The 19,686-nt window shown below is 36.6% G+C and overlaps 1 protein-coding gene and 1 long non-coding RNA gene across 5 annotated transcripts in view; one reads left to right on the top strand and one right to left on the bottom strand.

Moving 5' to 3' along the window:
• The first annotated feature begins 5,378 nt into the window (after nucleotides 1-5,378).
• abca1b (ATP-binding cassette, sub-family A (ABC1), member 1B) overlaps nucleotides 5,379-19,686 on the top strand; it is a 36,056-nt gene continuing 21,748 nt past the window's right edge. Inside the window, exons 1-7 of the mRNA XM_084430117.1 lie at nucleotides 5,379-5,483; nucleotides 9,462-9,569; nucleotides 10,929-11,022; nucleotides 13,697-13,838; nucleotides 13,960-14,078; nucleotides 17,636-17,757; nucleotides 18,308-18,499. Of these exons, the coding sequence (XP_084286243.1) occupies nucleotides 9,504-9,569; nucleotides 10,929-11,022; nucleotides 13,697-13,838; nucleotides 13,960-14,078; nucleotides 17,636-17,757; nucleotides 18,308-18,499 (735 nt within the window). The 5' untranslated portion in view covers nucleotides 5,379-5,483; nucleotides 9,462-9,503. The remainder of the gene's footprint in view (nucleotides 5,484-9,461; nucleotides 9,570-10,928; nucleotides 11,023-13,696; nucleotides 13,839-13,959; nucleotides 14,079-17,635; nucleotides 17,758-18,307; nucleotides 18,500-19,686) is intronic.
• On the bottom strand, nucleotides 10,935-19,672 carry LOC311303585. Of its 4 annotated transcripts, XR_014629789.1 has the most exons (5): nucleotides 19,482-19,672; nucleotides 19,228-19,387; nucleotides 18,278-18,493; nucleotides 14,141-14,238; nucleotides 13,723-13,856 (listed from the first exon to the last, which is right to left on the bottom strand). It is a non-coding gene; the product is annotated as an uncharacterized lncRNA (long non-coding RNA). The 4 variants fall into 4 exon arrangements; XR_014629790.1 differs by lacking the exons at nucleotides 13,723-13,856; nucleotides 19,482-19,672 and adding an exon at nucleotides 10,935-11,055 and having other exon boundaries at nucleotides 19,228-19,416; XR_014629791.1 differs by lacking the exon at nucleotides 19,482-19,672 and having other exon boundaries at nucleotides 19,228-19,416.

Genomic DNA, 19,686 nt, shown 5'->3' with positions numbered 1-19,686 from the left:
CTGTAGTACCAGGGAGAGAGTGAACATAGTGACTTATTGTGTGTGTGTGTGTGTGTGTGTGTGTGTGTGTGTGTGTGTGTGTGTGTGTGAGAGAGAGAGATAGGGAGAAAAGACAAAGAAAGAGGAGGGGGAAACTCCTCACAGATTACTGTAAACAACATAAGTGATTTGGTTGACGAAACTGACTGTACTTGAATGTGTCTGTCCACTAGAGGGAGCTCAGACACAACAAATACAGTATGAATCAAAACGGGCAATTCTACTGGATTGCTTTCAAGATATCATTTTGTCATGTATCATTATATTTCAGATTTATACATAAGTTCAAAAGTTTAAGATCACAAAAAAAAAAGAACTTTTATTCAGCAAGCATGTATTAAATTGATTAAAAGAGAAGTTAAATACATCTATGTTACGATTTATATTTCAGATTATGCTGTTCTTTATGTTACCTTTTTATTCATCTATAGATCCTGTACACATGTATCACGGTTTTCACAAAAAATACAAAATAAAATACGCAGCACAACAGTTTTTAACACTGATAATAATCAGAAATGTTTCTTGAGAAGCAATTGAGCATATTAGAATGATTTCTGAAGGATCGTGTGATATGAAGACTGGAGTAATGATGCTGAAAATTCAGCTTTGCATCACAGGAATAAATTACATTTATAAATATGATAAAATGGAAGACAGTTATTTCAAATTAATATTTCACAATTTTACTGTATTTTTGAGCAATTATTTTTTACATAGGCCTATTTAATCATTTTATATCATAACATTATTTCCAGATTTTCAAAGATTTTGGTTTGATCTCAGACTTTTGGACCCCCTGTTTTGTATATCATGAAGTATATTGTACATTATAAAATAATACAATTCAGAGTTTTCTTAAACCTCAGGTTAAAAAAAAAAAAAAAAAAAATCATTATTTATTTTTTCGGGTAGTCAATGTCAGTATGTGAAGGTATTATTATCTCTCTCCAAGTGCGTGGCACTGTAAATACAAGGGCCATATAACCAAAATTATCTCTCACAGCTGGGTGGAACATTCAATTTGCTTTCCTACTTCATGTTTATGTGCAATCTTCAGCAGTTTTAGAGAATGCCTCAACACATTTTTAGAAGAGATTTTGAAGTCTCTGCAACATCTGTAGGAGGCTGTTTGGCTTTGCTCTTATAAACAAATCAGGCCTATTACTCCTTAAACCCATGTAGCCTGAACTTTCCCCTTAAATGTGATAAAAACAGCATTGACGTGTCTGTCACACACTTCCTTATTCAGCAGGTTTGCAGAGTTTTGCTTGTTTATCAGTCCATTCTCAGCTTAGGTGTTATTATTGGTCCACAAGAGCCTTTACTTTCTGACAAAGAGGAATGTGATATTTGTGTTTCATATACCAGCTCTGTGCATGTTTCTTTTTCTAGAAAGCATAAGTCCTGCTCTTTATGGACGTGAAACCGTGCGAGAGCGCGCCGAAGGTGTATTTACCCAAAAATCTGATTTCAATTGCTCAAATGCTCACTGAAAAAAAAAATTGAAGTGTTGCATTTACATACTTTGAAACAATTTTCACTTAGCAATTGCTAGTAAACTTCACATATAGCCTATAATTAAATTGTGTAGAACATGTGTTGCCTGAGTTTCTGGGAATGTATTGCATTATTTCATCACCCTCTTCCACTAAAAATGACAGAAATATTACACAGCTTCCCGTAGCAGCAGAGGAGCATACATAGGTGTACGTGCCAACAGTTGTACTGCAGAAGATGCAATACATGAAGCGGTAATATCAGCTGACCCTTCCTCCAGATAGTGAGATCACACACAGGTTACTTAAAGGGATAGTTCACCCTAAAATGAACCTTATCATTTACTCAACCTGGTGTTGTTCTACTGCCGTCAGCCCTTCTTTCTTTTATGGACCACAAAATGAGTTTTTTTTTGTTTTGTTTTTTTTATGTCTCGCTCGTGCTCATCCATAGTGATCAGCATCAAGCTTTTAAAAAAGATGCAAAATATCACAGAATGATCCCATGTGACATGTGCCGTATATTCCAAGTGTTCTGGGAGTTTATGATAGGGTTTAGTGAAAAACAAACCGCATTTTTAATGTTGTTTAACGAAATTTTTTATCAAGAATGAATAAAATGTACCTTCTTGTCTGAGGTGAATATACGTTGTGTGTTCGTCGTTACAAGAAGTTATCGCGTTCACATCTGTCAACTGTTATCAGACAAACAGGAGTGATATTTGAGTCAGTGAAGAAAGTACACTGATAATGTTTTGGGGATTTCTATATGTGTTGTAGGCTATTTCATGTCACAGCTTGTGTGCTCTTTTTGGGCGAGATGGAGTGAACTGTGGCGCTAATGAGTCTCACGAACGGGCATCGCATAGCCGTGCACAGAAGACCAACAGTCAAGGTCAAGAATTTGGTTAAATAATACATTAAATTTCGGTTTGTTTTTCCACTAAACCCTTTCATACAGCCTCAGAACACCTGGAATATAGCACATGTCACATGATCAGTCAGTGATACTGTTACTCAACTGATACAGTTGTGTCTTTTTTAAAAAGCTTGATGCTAGTCACTACACCATTAATGGACGAGAGCAAGCGGGACATTTATCATTATTATTTTTAAACGATATCATCAGAGGGTTGTCATGTATAACTTCAATATAGTCTGTTTTGTTCTGCCAGTATTATGAAATTGTAAAATACGGTCCATTAAGATATCATTAATAGGTTCAATTGGATAATGAGCTCTGCAGTATTTGGGGAATTAAGATGGCAGTGTTTGTGTTTCTCACAATGCTAGAATACGGGATCTGGCTTGAGTACAAGGCCATGATTTCCCAGAATTTCACAATATCGGTTGCTTCTGTATTGCAACACCATGACAAACACCAAACACACACAAATGACATCTTTCTTGGCATATGCCATGGCACAATATTGTTGCTTAGTTTGTACCTGAAGAGCTGAGATTACTTAAATGATCTATGGAAAAAAATATTTTCCAGATAAGGATTAAAGGATTAAGAACATAAACTCAATAATTTTAAGTGTCAAATAGGTCAATACATCTTATTCTGGTCTAGTCTGATGTCATTTATTGTACAGTTTTATTTACATTCTTGTACTGAGAGAATAAAATATCTAGAAGATAATAGATAAGAGAGCATAGAGAAGATATGTCCTCCCAAATATAGTCATGTGAAAAAGTAAGTACACCCTTTTGAATTCTATGGTTTTAATTATCAGGCATAATAAAAAAAAAAAATCCTCTGGTCTTTAGCAGGTCTTAAAATTAGGTAAAACAACCTCAGATGAACAACAACACATGCCATAAAACACTGTGTCATTATTTATTTAACAAAAACTACGCCATAACGGAGAAGCCATGTGTGATAAACTAAGTACACCCTATGATTTAAATTAGGTTTTATTAACAAAGTTCGGGAGGAGCACGTTCAGATAATTAACACAAGTGGAGAGCACTCAGCAATCAATGGTAAGAGGTATATATACACTCAGCAGTCTCCCTCCGGACAGCACGCCAAATACGCATTAAACTTTACCCCCTCAAATTGTATGTAAGTGTGAACTCGTGAATTGCTTTTAGAACCACCTTTAGCAGCAATAACTTGAAGTAATAATTTTCCATATGACTTTATCAGTATCTCACACTCTCTTAAGGTCCTGCCACAGCATTTCAATCGAGTTGAGGTCTGGACTTTGACTAGGCCACTGAAACACCTTGATGTTTTTCTTTTTCAGCCATTCTTTTGTAGATTTGCTGGAGTGCTTGGGATCATTGTCCTGTTGCATTACCCGATTTTGGCCAAGATTTATCTGTCAGACAGATGGCTTCACATTTAACTCTAGAATACTTTAGTATAGGCCTACAAAGGAGTTCATGGTCGACTCAAAGACTGCGCGTTCCTGTGGCTGCAAAACAAGCCCAAATCATCACCCCTCCACCACAGTGCTTCACAGTTGGTATGAGGTGTTTGTGCTGATATACTGTGTTTGGTTTTTGCCAAACGTGGCGCTGTGAATTATGGCCCAAACATCTCCACATTGGTCTCGTCTGTCCAAAGGACGTTCTTCCAGAAGTCTTGAGATTTGTTCAGATGCAACTTTGCAAAGCTGTGCTGCCATGTTCTTTTTAGAGAGAATAGGCTTTCTCCTGGCAACCCTTCCAATCAAGCCATCATTTTTCAGTCTTTTTCTAATTGTGCCGTCATAAACTTAAACATTTAACATGCTAACTAAGGTCTGTGGAGTCTGGGGTGTAGCTCTTGGGTTTTTTTACAGTTTTACACCGAGCATTGCACGGTCTGACCTTGGGGTGAATTTGCTGGGACGTCCACTCCTGGGAAGATTGGCAACTGTCTTGAATGTTTTGAACTTGTGAATAATCTTCCTCACTGTAGAATAATGGACTTCAAATTGTTTGGAAATGGCCATATAACCCTTCCCAGATTGATGGCAGCAACAATTGCTTCTCTAAGATCATGGCGTCTTTCCTCCTTGGCATTGTGAAGACACACATGCATGATCCTGACCAGCAAACAGACAAAACTTCTGCTTTTATAGAGGTGATCACACTCACTGATGATCAATTAATCAAAGACATTTGATTAGAAGTGCCTGACTGCTACTCTCTTAATTCCTATGGAAACAGTAAGGGTGTAGTTCGTCACACATGGATTCTCCATTTTGGCCTAGTTTTTGTTAAACCATGACACGGTGTAATATGTCATGTGGTGTTGTTCATCTCAGGTACCTCATTTTTGGCCAGAGGAGAACTGGTCCCCCAACTGAGCCTGGTTTCTCCCAAGGTTTTTACACACACACACACACACACACACACACACACACACACACACACACACATACACTTTACATAGAGTATCACATCCCATCAACCATTTCCAAAGAAATGGATCTCACTGAAGTGAAAAGTGAAAGGGAATGAGCCAAGTGTTCTGCCTGCATTCAAGACCCTGAGACTGCATCTAAATATATAAATACTTTGTAAAGTATTAATACTATATAAATACTATATAAATTTTAAATAATACAGATGATGGCAAAGTATTTATATAAATAGTTCAAATTGGATTCCGCTATTAATGGCTATTAAAAAGCAAACAAAATGTCATCGTTTCCCAATAAACAGTGGAAAAGGCACGTTTCCCTCTGCATTGTTTTCATAGCATTCATTCGACAGCAGATGTTAGCAGTTATGCAGTTTAAGAGCTGTTTTGGGCTCCTCTTGTAGAGGAGCAGTACACTGGATGACCGACAGTAACCCCGGCGCTCAGAGCGGATGCGCTATAAAACCACTTCAAAATCTTCAGATGCTTCTTCGCACGAGCACCACCGGCGTCACCGGAGTGAATCAATATACATCTGATTCATAGGGATTACAGCGAATGTCCATCAAAGAAGATACATCTGGGTAAGATACATTTATGCTTCGTTTTCTTTAACAACGTTTATGTTTTTTTTAAAGAATGAACGCAAACGCAACGTTTTAGATGTATTATTGAAATTGAAAACAATACAAATAGTAGCCTAGGCTAAGCGCTATAACAACAAAATTTTAGAATTTATAAAGAGGGAGAGAGAGTAAAAGTTGTCAAAAGAAATGGTTGAATGAAAGTTCAGTCTACTGGCAAGTTTTTTTTTTCCTCCCATCGAAGTAATGCTTCATGAAATTATGCGACACACACTTGATATTGCATGACAAATTCAGAAACAAAATCTGACATTGTTTAAAAAAAACTAACAGAAGGCTAACAGAAAATAGCAAAAGTGACAACCTGTGGTTCTTTATCAGTGGCCAGAAAGATCAGGATTGCTATTTGAGAACAGAAACATTAGAACAGTGAACCAGACAGACAAAGGTGCATGGTCCTACCTTCGGATAAATTTTTTTCTCGTTTTTGTCTTCAAAACGGTAAGACAAATACACCGTTCATTTATTACATAGCCTATTCGACCCTTCTCATGAACACACAGAGCTAATCTCTGTAAGAGAAATATTATTTTCTTATGTGTATTCAATGCCACTGTTTATACATGCTTAATTTGGTTATTCGTACATGAGTTATAGATTTCCTTATGACAAGAGAAGTGATTCCCAGGTAGGGAATCCCATCTCGTGTATGTTTTTTTTTTCTTTTTTTTTTCTTGTTTTCATCACTTTGTTCTTTTTTCCCAAATGGAAAAACAATAAATCCAAAATATGTGGGCGGGAATGAAACGCCCCTTTACACTGATTGGTCAACCAAACAGAATAGTCATCCACATGCCAGTCCTTTAATATATTTACTTACTGTTGACAATATTTACCCCCCACCCCCATGTTTTTCTATGTATATTATTGCAGTTCTGACTGTACATTGACTTTATTTGTTTGAAGTTTAATTAAAACATTAAAAAAATTAAATAATAGTCATCCGCTGCCACAGTTGTACTGATTCTTAAAGCGTTTATTGCATCTATTTAATCTCTTTCTCATCAACCAGACTAATGGCTTGACATAAACCCTACCGGGGCAGAGCCTAGACAAGGCTTCCTTCTGTGTAGACATAGTATGCCAGAGAAATTCACTAAGTGTTTATATCGGAAGTATGAATGTACCTCGCGTCTGCTCCCACATTACCCATTAGTCTACTTATTTGACACACCACCTGTTTTATTTAGCTGGCCAGTTCTCAAAATCTGTGTGGCAAAGCTTCACGATGCCCTGGCCAGCACGGAGCAAATGCATTTACATTAGTATCTTTTTAAGAGTCAATGCTGCAGTCATAACTTTTTTTAGGCAATACGCAGAGTTTGTTTCATTGATATTGAGTATTAATTGATGTCACTCAAACTTGAGCGAATGAATCGATTGAGCGAGTAATTCAATGGCTACGCTTAAGTCCAATTTTCCTCGCTAACTTCCCTCTGTCTCGTTCACGCCGTTGTACGTCATTGCTTACGTTGCACCAGTGCCCACTACTGGCGGAAACCTTGCAATGAGTTTAAATGGAACGCCTTAAGCCCTTGATCACTTGGAATCCACAAAGGAGCTGATTTATTATTTACAGTATTTTTCCTTATGATTTTTTTTATGCACCATTCTATAGTATGTTTGGGCTGTTAGAGAAAATATAAAGAAGTTCACAAACGAAAATGATAACAATACAATAACTGTGTAACAAAACTATAACTGTGTAAAAACAGTCAGGTTAAGGTAGTTACAAATATAATGTGGTTAAATGTCAAAATAACTCTGATACCATACACTAAGAGTTCTGTGGGGTCGGGGTAAATGAAGCATAATCTGCTGTGCCGTCACAACACGATGCATTGTGCTCTGTGGATCTGCCTGAAGTGTACATATTAGCTGCGTCCCAATTCAGAGACTGCATCCTTCGAAGGCCGCATTTGAAGGCCGATTGCATCACAGCGGTGCGACAAAGGCTGTCCCAAATTGAAGGTTCCTTTAAATGTGGCCTCCAAATGCGTCCTTTGTTTCCCATGCAATGAAGGACACAACACCCCTTTCCCACCCCAGAATTCATTGCGCACCAGTGACAAGAGATTTTTTTGAGAGAAATTGCCTAATTACACTTTTAAACGTAAGCATTAGGTTCCAACTTAGAAATAAAAGAAAAAAACCTCTAAAGCAGTTCAAATGTTGACTTATATATTACTAAGATGCGATTATATATAGTTATATTTATTATACAGAAATGGACCGTGGTGAAAAATTTTTTAGACAGTTGAATATAAAAAAAATACAGTCTAGCCTACAGTCCTCTGTAGGCTAGACCGTCCCATTTAACAACGCTCAGTCCGACCTTCGTGGCTTTCGAAGGATGCAGCCTCTGAATTGGGACGCAGGTATTGAGTACACTAAAACTTGCGTTTTGCATCAGTAGTAAAATTGTGGGTAACAATTTCTTAGATGCCTCTCCTAAAACTCCTTACAAGAGATGAAAATACATATAAATGTGTCAATTGTTGTATAGAGCTATACAATTAATGTGGATAGCAGGTCAGATCATTTGATCTCAATGAAAATTTGATGGGAAATATCTGATTTGTCTTGTGAGAGTCATTTTCGAAAGTAAAAGTGTCCAGTATATCTCATTGCTGCGTAGGAGAAAGAAGTGAGATATTATAGATATATTTGATTTCCTTAGGGTGACGATTAACCCCATAAAGCCTACTGTACTTAGCAAGCGAAAGGCCTTTTAGTACAATTCAAAAAATGTCCTCCTTCAGGTCATGCTACACATGTCTTTTTGCTGTGAAATCTTTACTGATTTTTATAAAGTAAACATAGGAAAAACTTATATTGTTAGTAATATTTCAAGATGAACACTTGCTAGACTAATGCAACTTAGATTTACTTGATTATCCATATGTCATGTTAAAATGTGAGTATCAAATATGATACATCAGGCTTTTGAGACTTTTATTACATTATGCCCCCCCCCCCCCCCCCCCAATAAAAACTACAGACCTTTGATCATAAAACTAAGCATTTATAATATCACCTTACTAAGACATATTATTATTATGAGACATAGATAGAGTGACAACTGATATATATGTGCATTTAAGTAGTCTGCTATACTGTTACAAAGATCTCATTGATATCAGAATTTCATCTTACTTTTTGGCCATATACATATCAGCAACTGCATCCAATTGCATATTTTTGTTCAGTTTGAGCCTCTGAATAAAACTGAGGTGTTTTTCCTCCTTGAGTCTGAGCTCCATATTCTCACTATCACACTACAGTATATGAGCCAACCAGCCTGATGTATTAAATATGATACTCAACAAAAACATGCATGTTTTTTCCCCCCCTAAATATTATTTCATATGTCAGGCTTTACAGGGTTAAGTTTTGTTTCCATCCTATCCCATCTGACACAAACCTGATCATATCTGTTTGGGGATAGCTGATTAAATCACTGAAAGGATACAGAGAGTGAAAACAATGTGAGCATTAGAAGATCACTCAAGAATGTCTGGACCCTTTTCGCATTTGAATAGAATCATTAGCATAGAGCAAGGCCACCGATTCTCTCCTTGACTTCCAGCAAATCTGTGCATTTTAAATGAAGCTCTTTGATCAAACACGGCCATTAGGAATAAAGCTACCTACCCCAGAGACCCTAATGGCCTGTGAAATTCCTTGCTTGATGATACTCTGACACTACAAGGTCCACCACTTCTAGGAATTATGGGAAAAAGAAAATGCTAGCCTTCCCTAAATCGGGTCATGAGAGGAGAGATGAAAAGCGAAGACGTGAGCGAGAAGCAGAGAGTCAGATAGGAGGGCTGCACTTTGTCCTGGACTTTTGAGCTGCTCTGTTGTTCGCTGCTGGATGTCTTTTTCACTCTGCGCTCCTCCGTCGTGTCGTTGCAGTTGAGAGCTGAGAGCTGAGAGTGAAGAGGGACCCGAGTGAAGATGTCTGTCTCCACTCAGCTGGGTCTGCTGCTCTGGAAGAACTTCACCTATAGAAGGAGACAAACGGTGAGGACAACAGATTTCTTTTGTATATATCTTTCTGGTTTTCTCGTTGTTTTTCCATCTGCTTTCACTAACAAGAATAACATTTATTCAAATGCAAATATCATTTTGTGTTACGCATTATGTTTAGGTAAAAGTAAAATGTGTAACAGTTATGATTCATTTAACATCATGCTGCTTTTAGAGATCAAAATTGTCACTTGAGATTATTTAGTCACTTTAGATTTAATTTTATAAGCTCTTAATTTATGGAAAGTTATATGATCTGAAGATGTTCATATCCCATAACAACCCAAATTCAGTTATTTTGACGTCATTTCAATACAGAATGCTGCTACATAAATATTCTCAGGCCAATGCAAATTCAAACCACTTTTATGTGACTCTCCTAAAAGTGATGCAGATACAGACAGACATTGAATTCAAATCTCTTTGAACTTGTATAGGATATTTTACTCTTTAAACCATTACAAAACATGATGTGTTCTATATAGAACCTTTTAGGCCGGGGATCACGTCATGAGATCATTTTATGTTTTTTTTACTTTTTATGTTTATGATTTCATTTTCATTGTATTAAATAAACAGCTTGCAAACATACTCTATAAATAACCCTTTAAACATGAAAGGATTATGCAATCATTTAAGACATTTCCTCTTTTATAGAAACTTTTTGTCATAAAGCATTCTTGAAAATTGAGTCAAGAACCCTAGGGTTATTTCCTAAGAGTGTGACATACCATACTACAGTATTTTGATATATAACTTGGTACTGAAATTTGCGTTTTTACAAGGTACATCCAAGAATATGGTAATTACAAAGGAATTGTTGTGAAATTCCAAATAAAAATATTTAAATGCAAGATTACCATGGTCATACCATGGTACATGTTTTAAAACATGGTTATGTCCAAAAACACATTTTGGAAACTGATACTTTTTTTTATATCTAAAGACTTGCATGAAAATGCAGTCCTTAATTTACTTTTCTACAGTTTAATTGTTTAAACCAGTAGAAATACTGATACAGAGTGTATTGTTTAAAACAAATAAGCATTACCCACAAAAGTGCTAAATGGAGAAAGAGTGGTCAGATGGCTTTCATTCCCTATTGGGTCGATGCAGACATGCCATGTAGTTCTATATCTGGAGGGTCTGATCGATTCCCTGTCATGTATTAATAATAAATGTTGTTAATAAAAACTTACCCTTGATGACATTACTCACCAAAAGCCCTTACTTTAGACATTGGAGACTGAGAGCTTTTTTTCTCTGAGGGCTCTATAAGTCATGTTTGGTCTCTAATGTCTGCACTTCGGAAAACGCTGACTGTTTTTGTCCTCATGTGTTTGACTTGTGCAGCTCCAGCTTCTGACGGAGATTGTGTGGCCTCTCTTTATTTTCTTCATCCTGATCGCCGTGAGGTTGAATTACCCGCCTTACGAACAACATGAATGTAAGTATACTCCACAGTTGTGGACTTTTCAACCTGTGAATAGAGAGAAAAGCATTTTTAGAAGTGATGCGGTTGTGCTGTGTCCGCACAATGCAACATTTAGCTTGTTTTGTAACATTAAATTCCCAACTTGCCTTTGGAAAACGAAATGGCTTGCACGTGTTGCTCGGAAAACAACTTTTGCACTTCAACGTGCATATTAATTGCATTGCATAACCTAAATACATGGTGTAAGCAAGGGGTGAAAATGCACGTTTTGTTTCGTTGCACGATTCTTTATGGTGCATTATTATCAGATGTGTCAAGCTCGCAGGGTGTTTATGAGTTCTCGCTGATAACTAGAGGAATTGGTCTTCTGTCAGTCACAGATGTAGAAAGATAAGGTGATGTTATCAGGAGCATGCTGGGATTAACATTTTTTGAGAACATTTAAACATGGACAAAATGTTCTATATTTTATCATCAGTTATTATTTGATAGTACAGTGACATTGATGTTCGCATTTTTTACCTGGTTTGTTCAGTGTATCGTTACATCTTGTTTTATAGCACCTGAGCTTTTATTGTGCCTGATTGTTTTTCTAACCTCATTAGCAACATTTTATATATTAGGAATGTCACCATGACAAGAAATGCTACTCTTAGGTCGTAAACTACTCATAAATTCATAACACAATGCCTGGCTATTAGCCTTTGAAAAGACATACTACATTAAATGTAGTATCTTAATGGATACGATTTTGTGAGATTGTGAACTTTCTGTTCTTCTTTGTGGAACTGTGAGCCTTGGTCATGGGATCTTGTTGACGTTCAAATGTGTCTGTGTGCTACCGCTTTGGTTTAAACAGGATATAGGAGGTACTGAGCAGAATTTCACTTCTCCTAAAGTCTGGATTTGTGTGAGGATGGATGAGTAGATTTGTCATATGCGAGTACAGGCATGTTGCAACCTCTCTTGCTGAAGTGATTAAATGGACATGGAACAATGTCCATCATGTTGGTAATAATCAATTTTAGGACTTCAAAAACCAGCAGTATTAATTAGGCTAAGTCCCTTAAGCTGTAAACAGACAAATTATTAACTTTAGCTGGACAATAACTTTATTCTAGAGCTGCTATAAAGCCAAAACACTTTACTTTAATTTCCTATTATCAATGTAAAGCTGCTTTGGAACAATCTACATTGTTAAAAGCGCTATATAAATGAAGATGACTTGACTTGACTTGACTTGACTTATGTGGATAAATGAATCCTAAGAAATATTTCACCACAAAAAAAGAAAAGAAAAAAAGAATAACATTTTATTTTGAAAGAAATTGATTATACAAAAATGAATGATAATTTTAATTTTGTATTGTGTTATGACAATTAAGCACATTCTGTAAAAATACTGTAATGCATGATATTTTAATTTTAAATTCAGCATAAATTAAAAGACGTACAACAAATACTGCCAGGATATATAAAAATGTCATTTATTATCATACATAATTATAATATACAAGTTGCATTTTTATATATCCTGGCAGTATATATTGTACATCTTTTAATTTATGCTGAATTTTAAATAAAAATATGTTTACATTATTACATGTTTGTGTATATATATATATATATATATATATATATATATATATATATATATATATATATATATATATATATAAACCATACAGACATACAGATTTATTTTTGTATTTTGTTATACAATTAAGCATATATATATATATATATATATATATATCAATAATGAAAATTCAGTCTTTCATGAGAACTGGGGAAAATGTGCTTGATTATTGTGGGGAAAAAAAACTTTAATGTTCCTAAAAATAGGCTTCATATTCTTAAGTTACAAAACTTCTTAATTTTCTTTTTAGTTTAAGTATGACCCATATATGCTTTTCATCATTCACCCTGTTATAAATTATTTAAAATTAAATAATCATATGGAATTGAACAAATATCCCCTGAATTGATTACTTCATGCCGAAAGTATTATCTTATCTTTGCTGTGCTCAGCAATGGAGCAGCTGGCAGTCTTAAGGTTGACTGATAGCAGACCTATACATTTGACTCATTATAGAAATAACAGTGAGCCTCTGGTGTGCGTGTGTGGGGGGGGGGGGTGTGTGGCATAGGTCACATATACTGCTTAGGTAATCACTTGATAAGGTCTCCTCGTAGAGTACGCTTCTCTTCCAGGGATGGGGAGTCTGATTTTTGCTGATGTTTTTAGGTATGTGGGAAGATAAGGAAGTCTAAGGGTGCACGTTGTCCATTATCTGTATATGGGTGTATATTGGCATGGGAATTGGCCGCAGGCCGCACTGGGAGGTATAAATAATCAAAATCTCATCCAGCACATCATGTCCATGTCATTGGATGTCAATCTGATAGCGTATCATTCACTAAAAGCTCCCCGTTATCATGATCAGTCATCATGCATGAAGTAGATGAGCTTTTGAAGACAAATGATGCATTATCTGGGAAGAAAATGATTTTACAAGAAATATACTTTTTCTGACATCATCACTCTATTGCCATTGTGTTGACTATGCTGGTTTTATCGTGTACACTTTCTTCTCTTCTGTTCTCCTAGAAGGCCTTAATGTGGAAACTCTTTTCAATCCTCTTCAATACGGTAGTTCATTTCGTCTCCCTTTATTTGTTACAGGTCACTTTCCCAACAAAGCCATGCCCTCAGCAGGCACCCTGCCATGGATCCAGGGCATTGTCTGCAATGCCAACAATCCGTGCTTCCGACACCCAACCCCTGGGGAATCTCCGGGAGTCGTTGGAAACTTCAACGATTCCATGTAAGTTGTTGCCTTCAGCTGAAGGCTTCGAAGTAACAGGGTTGTCAGCTCTAATGTGACCTAGTATATGTAATATAAGACATTGAGTGCAATTTGGTAATAATTCTGCTTTCTTTATCAGAATCTCACGCCTGTTTTCTGATGCCAAGAAGATCTTACTGTACAGTCAAAATGACAAGAGCTTAGATGGATTCAAGGAGCTTATCAGTGCAGTAAAAGTCATGCAAAATAACACAGCTGGTGAGTACAGTACTGTGGCCTAGAATAAAAACATTTCACATTTTCTTAAAGAAATAGCTCACCTGAAAATGTCAATTCTGTCTTCATCCTCTTATCATTCCAAACTTCAAATGCCTGAGCTGTTCTTTTCCATAAAGTGAATGCATACAGTGACCAAGCTCTTGAAAGGACAAAAAAGACATCATAGTACAATAAAAGTGATATGACTTGTGCACTGTACTCCAAGTCTTCTAAAGCCATATTTACATTTATGCATTTGGCAGACACTTTTATTCAAAGCAACTTGCATTGCATTCAGGGTACTTTTTTTTTTTATCAGTCCTTGCTTTCCCTGGAAAATCGAACCCATAACCTTTGCACTGCTAGAGCCATGGTCTACTGATTTAGTTATATGACAACATATTCATTTATATTCAAACTTTGAAAATCAGTCAAGAGACCCACAAGAACCATTGGCATTCAGTATCATTAACATAATTTATATATCAAGTATCAAGTATGCAAATGACCAAAATGAGATGCAAGCACTACAGCATTAAGATTTTGTTCAGAAACGCCCATAGCAAATACTTCTCCTGACATGAAGTGACTCATTCGAATTATCAGTAAATCCTTGTAAACATATACAAGTGAAAGGTTGATCCCCATCAGTCTTTGAGGATTTGTTGGAATTGTGATTTTTTTTCCACTGGGAGAGGAAAAGGTGGGTGGCTGCTTGAAGGATCAAGCCTTTCATACAAGCCATGGCAAGTCGGTTTGACGGCTAGTGTGGGTGTAAAATACGCACAAACATCCCAGAATTCAATCCTCTAGCATTACCTTCTCTATTCAATTCACTTAGCGTGTGCTGGGTAAGCACCGTGAACTGTCTCTTCCTGTTCACAGACTTCTCTTCTCACGCTAAGTGAGCTTTAATCGCATTTCTCTGCTAATGGAGGAGAGGTTGTACAGACGCAATCATAGAACGTCTGGAGTAAAATTTTACAGTTAGTGAAATTGGTAGATGACTTTGAATTGCTCCCTTCAGAGCTATACAGACAGAGAATAAAATAAAACCAAAATTGAGCTAAAATGTAACCATAATACACTTTCCTGTTTTCCCAAAGTAGAAGAGTCTTAAAGAAAAAGAGCCACGTCAGCCCACCTGTTCAAATTAAAGCTTCATTATTGTGTCTCCGGCTGTCATGCATGACAATAGGAATGCTTTGAACTCGCCATCCAGTCATTGTGGGGCTTATCGTGGCATCCGCATGCTGCGATCTCATTCATTTCTGTCTTTATTCTCCTCTTTTGATTTCAACTAATGACAACAGACATGAATGAGTTGAGTTTGTTGGGTTTAGGTTACAGTTAAAGCTTAAACTCATTCACACCTAGATCATTTGCCATGATAGTTGTAATTCTGGATTCACAAAGATCTTCTTTACAGTTAGCCACATAATGGGTTACAATGTTCATTAAAAACATTCAGGCTTAAAAAATGACGCCAATCGTTGAAATGGCCAAATTAATAATGTAATGGTGTTCTCTTTGGCTATTGAGGGTTTAGTTTTGACTTGTATATTCACATACCTGTCCTGATAGCACTTAAACAGTTTGTGCACTTCCTGCCAAAAAAAAAAAAACTTTGTTCAAAATTTTAAGGTCGGTACGATTTTTTTTTTTCGTAACAACAAATTTTACTCAGAAAGGATGCATTCAATTGTTAAAAAGAGACTGTAAATATGTTCATAATGTTACAAAAGATTTCTATTTCAAATAAATGCTGTTCATTTGAACTTTCTATTCATCAAATAATCCTGAAAAATATATAATTAATGACTTAAAACCATTAAGCAGCAAAAAAAAAAATTCAACATTGATAATAAAATAAGTTTCTCGAGCAGCGAATCAGCAGAATGATTTCTGAAGGATCATGTGACACTGAAGACTGTTGTAATGTATGATATACATGAGAAATGATGCTGAAAATACAACTGCATTACAGAAATAAATTATATTTTAAAATATATTAAAATAAAAAAGTTATTTTAAATTGTAATAATAGTTCACAATATTACCGTTTTTACCATATTTTTGATCAAATAAACGCAGCATTGGTGAGCAAAAGAGACTTCTTTCAAAAACAGAAAAAAAGGTCTTATCAACCTGAACTTTTGAATGGTAGTGTGAATGTCAGACATAAATTACAACTGTCTAAGAATTGGATTAAGGCTTTGGAAACCCCTGCATTACATATACCAAGTATCCTGATTTCAACATGTAATTTATGCCGATTTCACCTCGTTTAAACTCTTTCTCATTTTGAGCTTGCATATACCTGTCCAATCTAAAAAGGCCTAACAGATGTAATTAGCCATGACTTTACAGAAGGTCCGTGCACATGTCTTTTCAGACCCCATTGCACTCCCCTATTTCTACCCCCTTAACCCTCTTTTCAAAAGACTGATTAGTGTGGAAGCGAATGAATAGTTCAGGAATCTACCACCTCCTGGGGGTTTCGCCCCTCCCTTGCATTGGACACACTTCCAGCCTTTGTTTCCATGAACAGCACAGAAGGAAGACAGGGAGACAGTTGGGCTGCTCTGGCCGAGGGTTATCGCATATAGTTGTTAGCTAGGTGTGAATGACTAAACCTTACCCAAACACATCAGGTATGGCTTTATGCGTATGGATTGGAGGAGGGGGTGTCGACTGTTTGCGATCCCCAAATTTACAGACTTGAAGCATTTCCATCAAGAATAGGGATTTGTTTGGGACTCCTCACTTCCATCAGATAATGTAAAAATGTACTTTTTTTTTTTTTAAGATTCCTATCATCTAAGAGGTACACTATCTTATGCTCACCAAGGCTGAATTTATTTATATTGATTTTAAAATGTAATATATTCCTATAATGCAAAGCTGAATTTTCAGCATCATTAATCCAGTCTTCAGTGTCACATCATCCTTCAGAAATTGATTAATCGTTTCCGAATAAAAAAAATTCTTAAAAAAAAAACGAAACTTATTAACAGTAGTGTAATGTCACACATTTAAGAAAGGAATGGGACTCTTATGTAAGTCTGTTCTGTTTTTAATGGATTTGTGTGGGCCACTTCATCCCCTTTTGTAGATTCCAGAACATTTAGGTTGTGTGTTGTTTGTGGAATCACGCGATGAATCAGTCAATGTTTCTTTCCACGCCCAGGTGAACCGCGCTAGCTGGCCTGCTCCGACATGTACTTGAACTTTGAAAGAGGAATGAAATTTAAGGAGAGCACACGAGTGTGTAGTTAACATTCTCAAAGGCTCGCCGCCTGAATGAACAGCGCTAAGTTTCAGCAAGTGAGCGCATGTACTCAGAACAAAAGTTTGAGGTTTGTGTGATGGAAATGTAAATTGATGGAAAGTGGGGTGCGTTTCCAAAATAATTAATCCTAAAATAGAGGGGGTGGATCTGCTCAAATTGAAAGTCTGGTCAAATTGCTGAAAAACCTATAACTACAGCCATTGTATATTGGTTTTGTAAAGCATTCCTTAACATGCACACACTAAAGTGGCATATTTGTCCTTAGGTTTCAAGCTGAAGGACTTCCTGCGTGAAAACGAGACCCTCTCAACGTTCCTCCGGCAAAATGCCTCCTTTCCCCAGAATTCTGTGAAGAATATTCTGGAAGCTGATGTGAATCTTGAAAAGGTGAGCATCGAAAAGCATTATTTTGAATGGGGAAAAAAACAATGGTGACCATAAGATGACCCAAGTTCACCCATTTGTTCCATGCTCAAGCTAAAACAAAGACCCAAACGTCACATCTGTTGTACAGTAATTACAGTGCATACAGTACATAGGGCATGGTCATTGTTTCTAGGTCCATTTTGATTAGTTTACACCACATATGCTGCTAAACTGCCCCTGGGAATCAGTTAAAGAGAGGAAACCAGCATGCATCTCAAATTTTTTGGAAATCAACAGCTGTTATCGGTGTGACGTGCCCTCAGGGCATTAAACAATCTACAGTCCTCATAAAACACCATAGGCAGCCTAGGTTTACCCTAATGTACCCTCAGAATGTGTATTCTAGGCATCTAGTCTAAGTACTTTATACTGACCCTCTCCTGATAATAAACTCATAGGTCATATGAACAGTTCTGTCCCGTCTATCTCCAAAACCCCTCACGGATCACATGAACACCTTCTTATCTGCCCTCAACCTTACCGGTTATCACCGATGCTGTTCATGTTTTAGGTGCTGATCAAAGGTTTTGGCGTCCATCTGAGAGATATGTGCAGCTCCACCACACTTGAGGACTTTGTGACCATCCCAGACAAAGGGGTGGCGAGATTCACCCAGGACATCATCTGCAGGTCTCCAAATAGCTGGCTAGACCAGGCCGAGAGACACTTCAAGTCCAACCTGGATTTCCTCAAACCTCTTAGGGTAAGAAACATAGTACAGTGAATCAAAATGAACAGTTTTTTTTAAATCATGGCATTATACTTAAATATTCAATGGAAGAACCATGATATAACCATGGTATTCTCTGAAGTACTCTATTAAATTTCTATGGAATATAAATATGGTAATCAAACAGTACCATTGTATATATTAAAAGTATCATATTCTAATAAAAACATATTGGTAAAACTTTAAAATAAGGTTTCATTAACAGACAATGAACTATACTTCTACAGCACTTGTTAATATTAGTTCAGGTTAATTTCAACATTTCCTAATACATTTTTAAAAATCTGTTAACACTAGATAATGTACTGTAATCTAACATTAACAAAGAATTGTATTTTTATTAACTAACATTAACAAAGATAAATAAATGGGGTAAAAAATATATTCCTTTTTGTTAGTTAATGTTAGCTAATGCATTTTGGGGGGGGGGGGGGGGGGGGGGATAATATTAAAATAATATTGTTTTACAGTTGTGACAATCATCGAGAGTAATTGCAAAAAGCTCAGAATGCCTCACAGTGCAAAACAAGGTCCTAAAACAGACTACATTGTCTTTATGCAAAATATAATTTTCTAATTTTTCACTCTACTATCTGACACCATCTCTAAACCATGTTAATGTAAGAGGGGTGTCCAGATGGTGTTGCTTTATTGTTAGCAAAGGGTGTAAATTAAACTGTTGCTGAATAAGGTACCCCCACCGTGTGTCTTAGGGTGACAGAGGTCATCATCTTATCTTCCAAACCGGTGCAATAGTGTCCTCTCCTCCTCCACTGCTGTTGATAGTGGTTTTAAAAACAAAACCAGGCGACTTTATCATTGGCGTGCATTGTGCCAAGACACAAACAATTCAACAGTCAACTAAAAGAGAGAAATGGAAAAAGAATGAAAGAGTTAGCGGGTTATGAAGAGCGTGGGAGGATGCATGTTGTTGCCTGTTGCCCTACACACCTACCTTAATATACAGCCTGAAGGCACGGCTGGAAGTTACAACACGTCATGACAGCTTCAGTTCCTCTGTTCTGCTTCTTCTATGATTTTCAAAAAATGTCAAGACGTCAGGTTGACTCACAGATCACGCTGGTCAATGAAAGATGATTTTGACTCAACGTTCTTGGGATGAAACCCAGATGAATGGCTCATCTTAGTTTGATTTCGCT

This window comes from Rutilus rutilus, assembly GCF_951802725.1.
Source record: "Rutilus rutilus genome assembly, chromosome: 14".
NCBI classification, from domain to species: Eukaryota; Metazoa; Chordata; class Actinopteri; order Cypriniformes; family Leuciscidae; genus Rutilus; species Rutilus rutilus.
The sequence above is the reverse complement of the archived record's forward strand: the minus strand, read 5'-3'. Positions and strand labels throughout refer to the sequence as shown.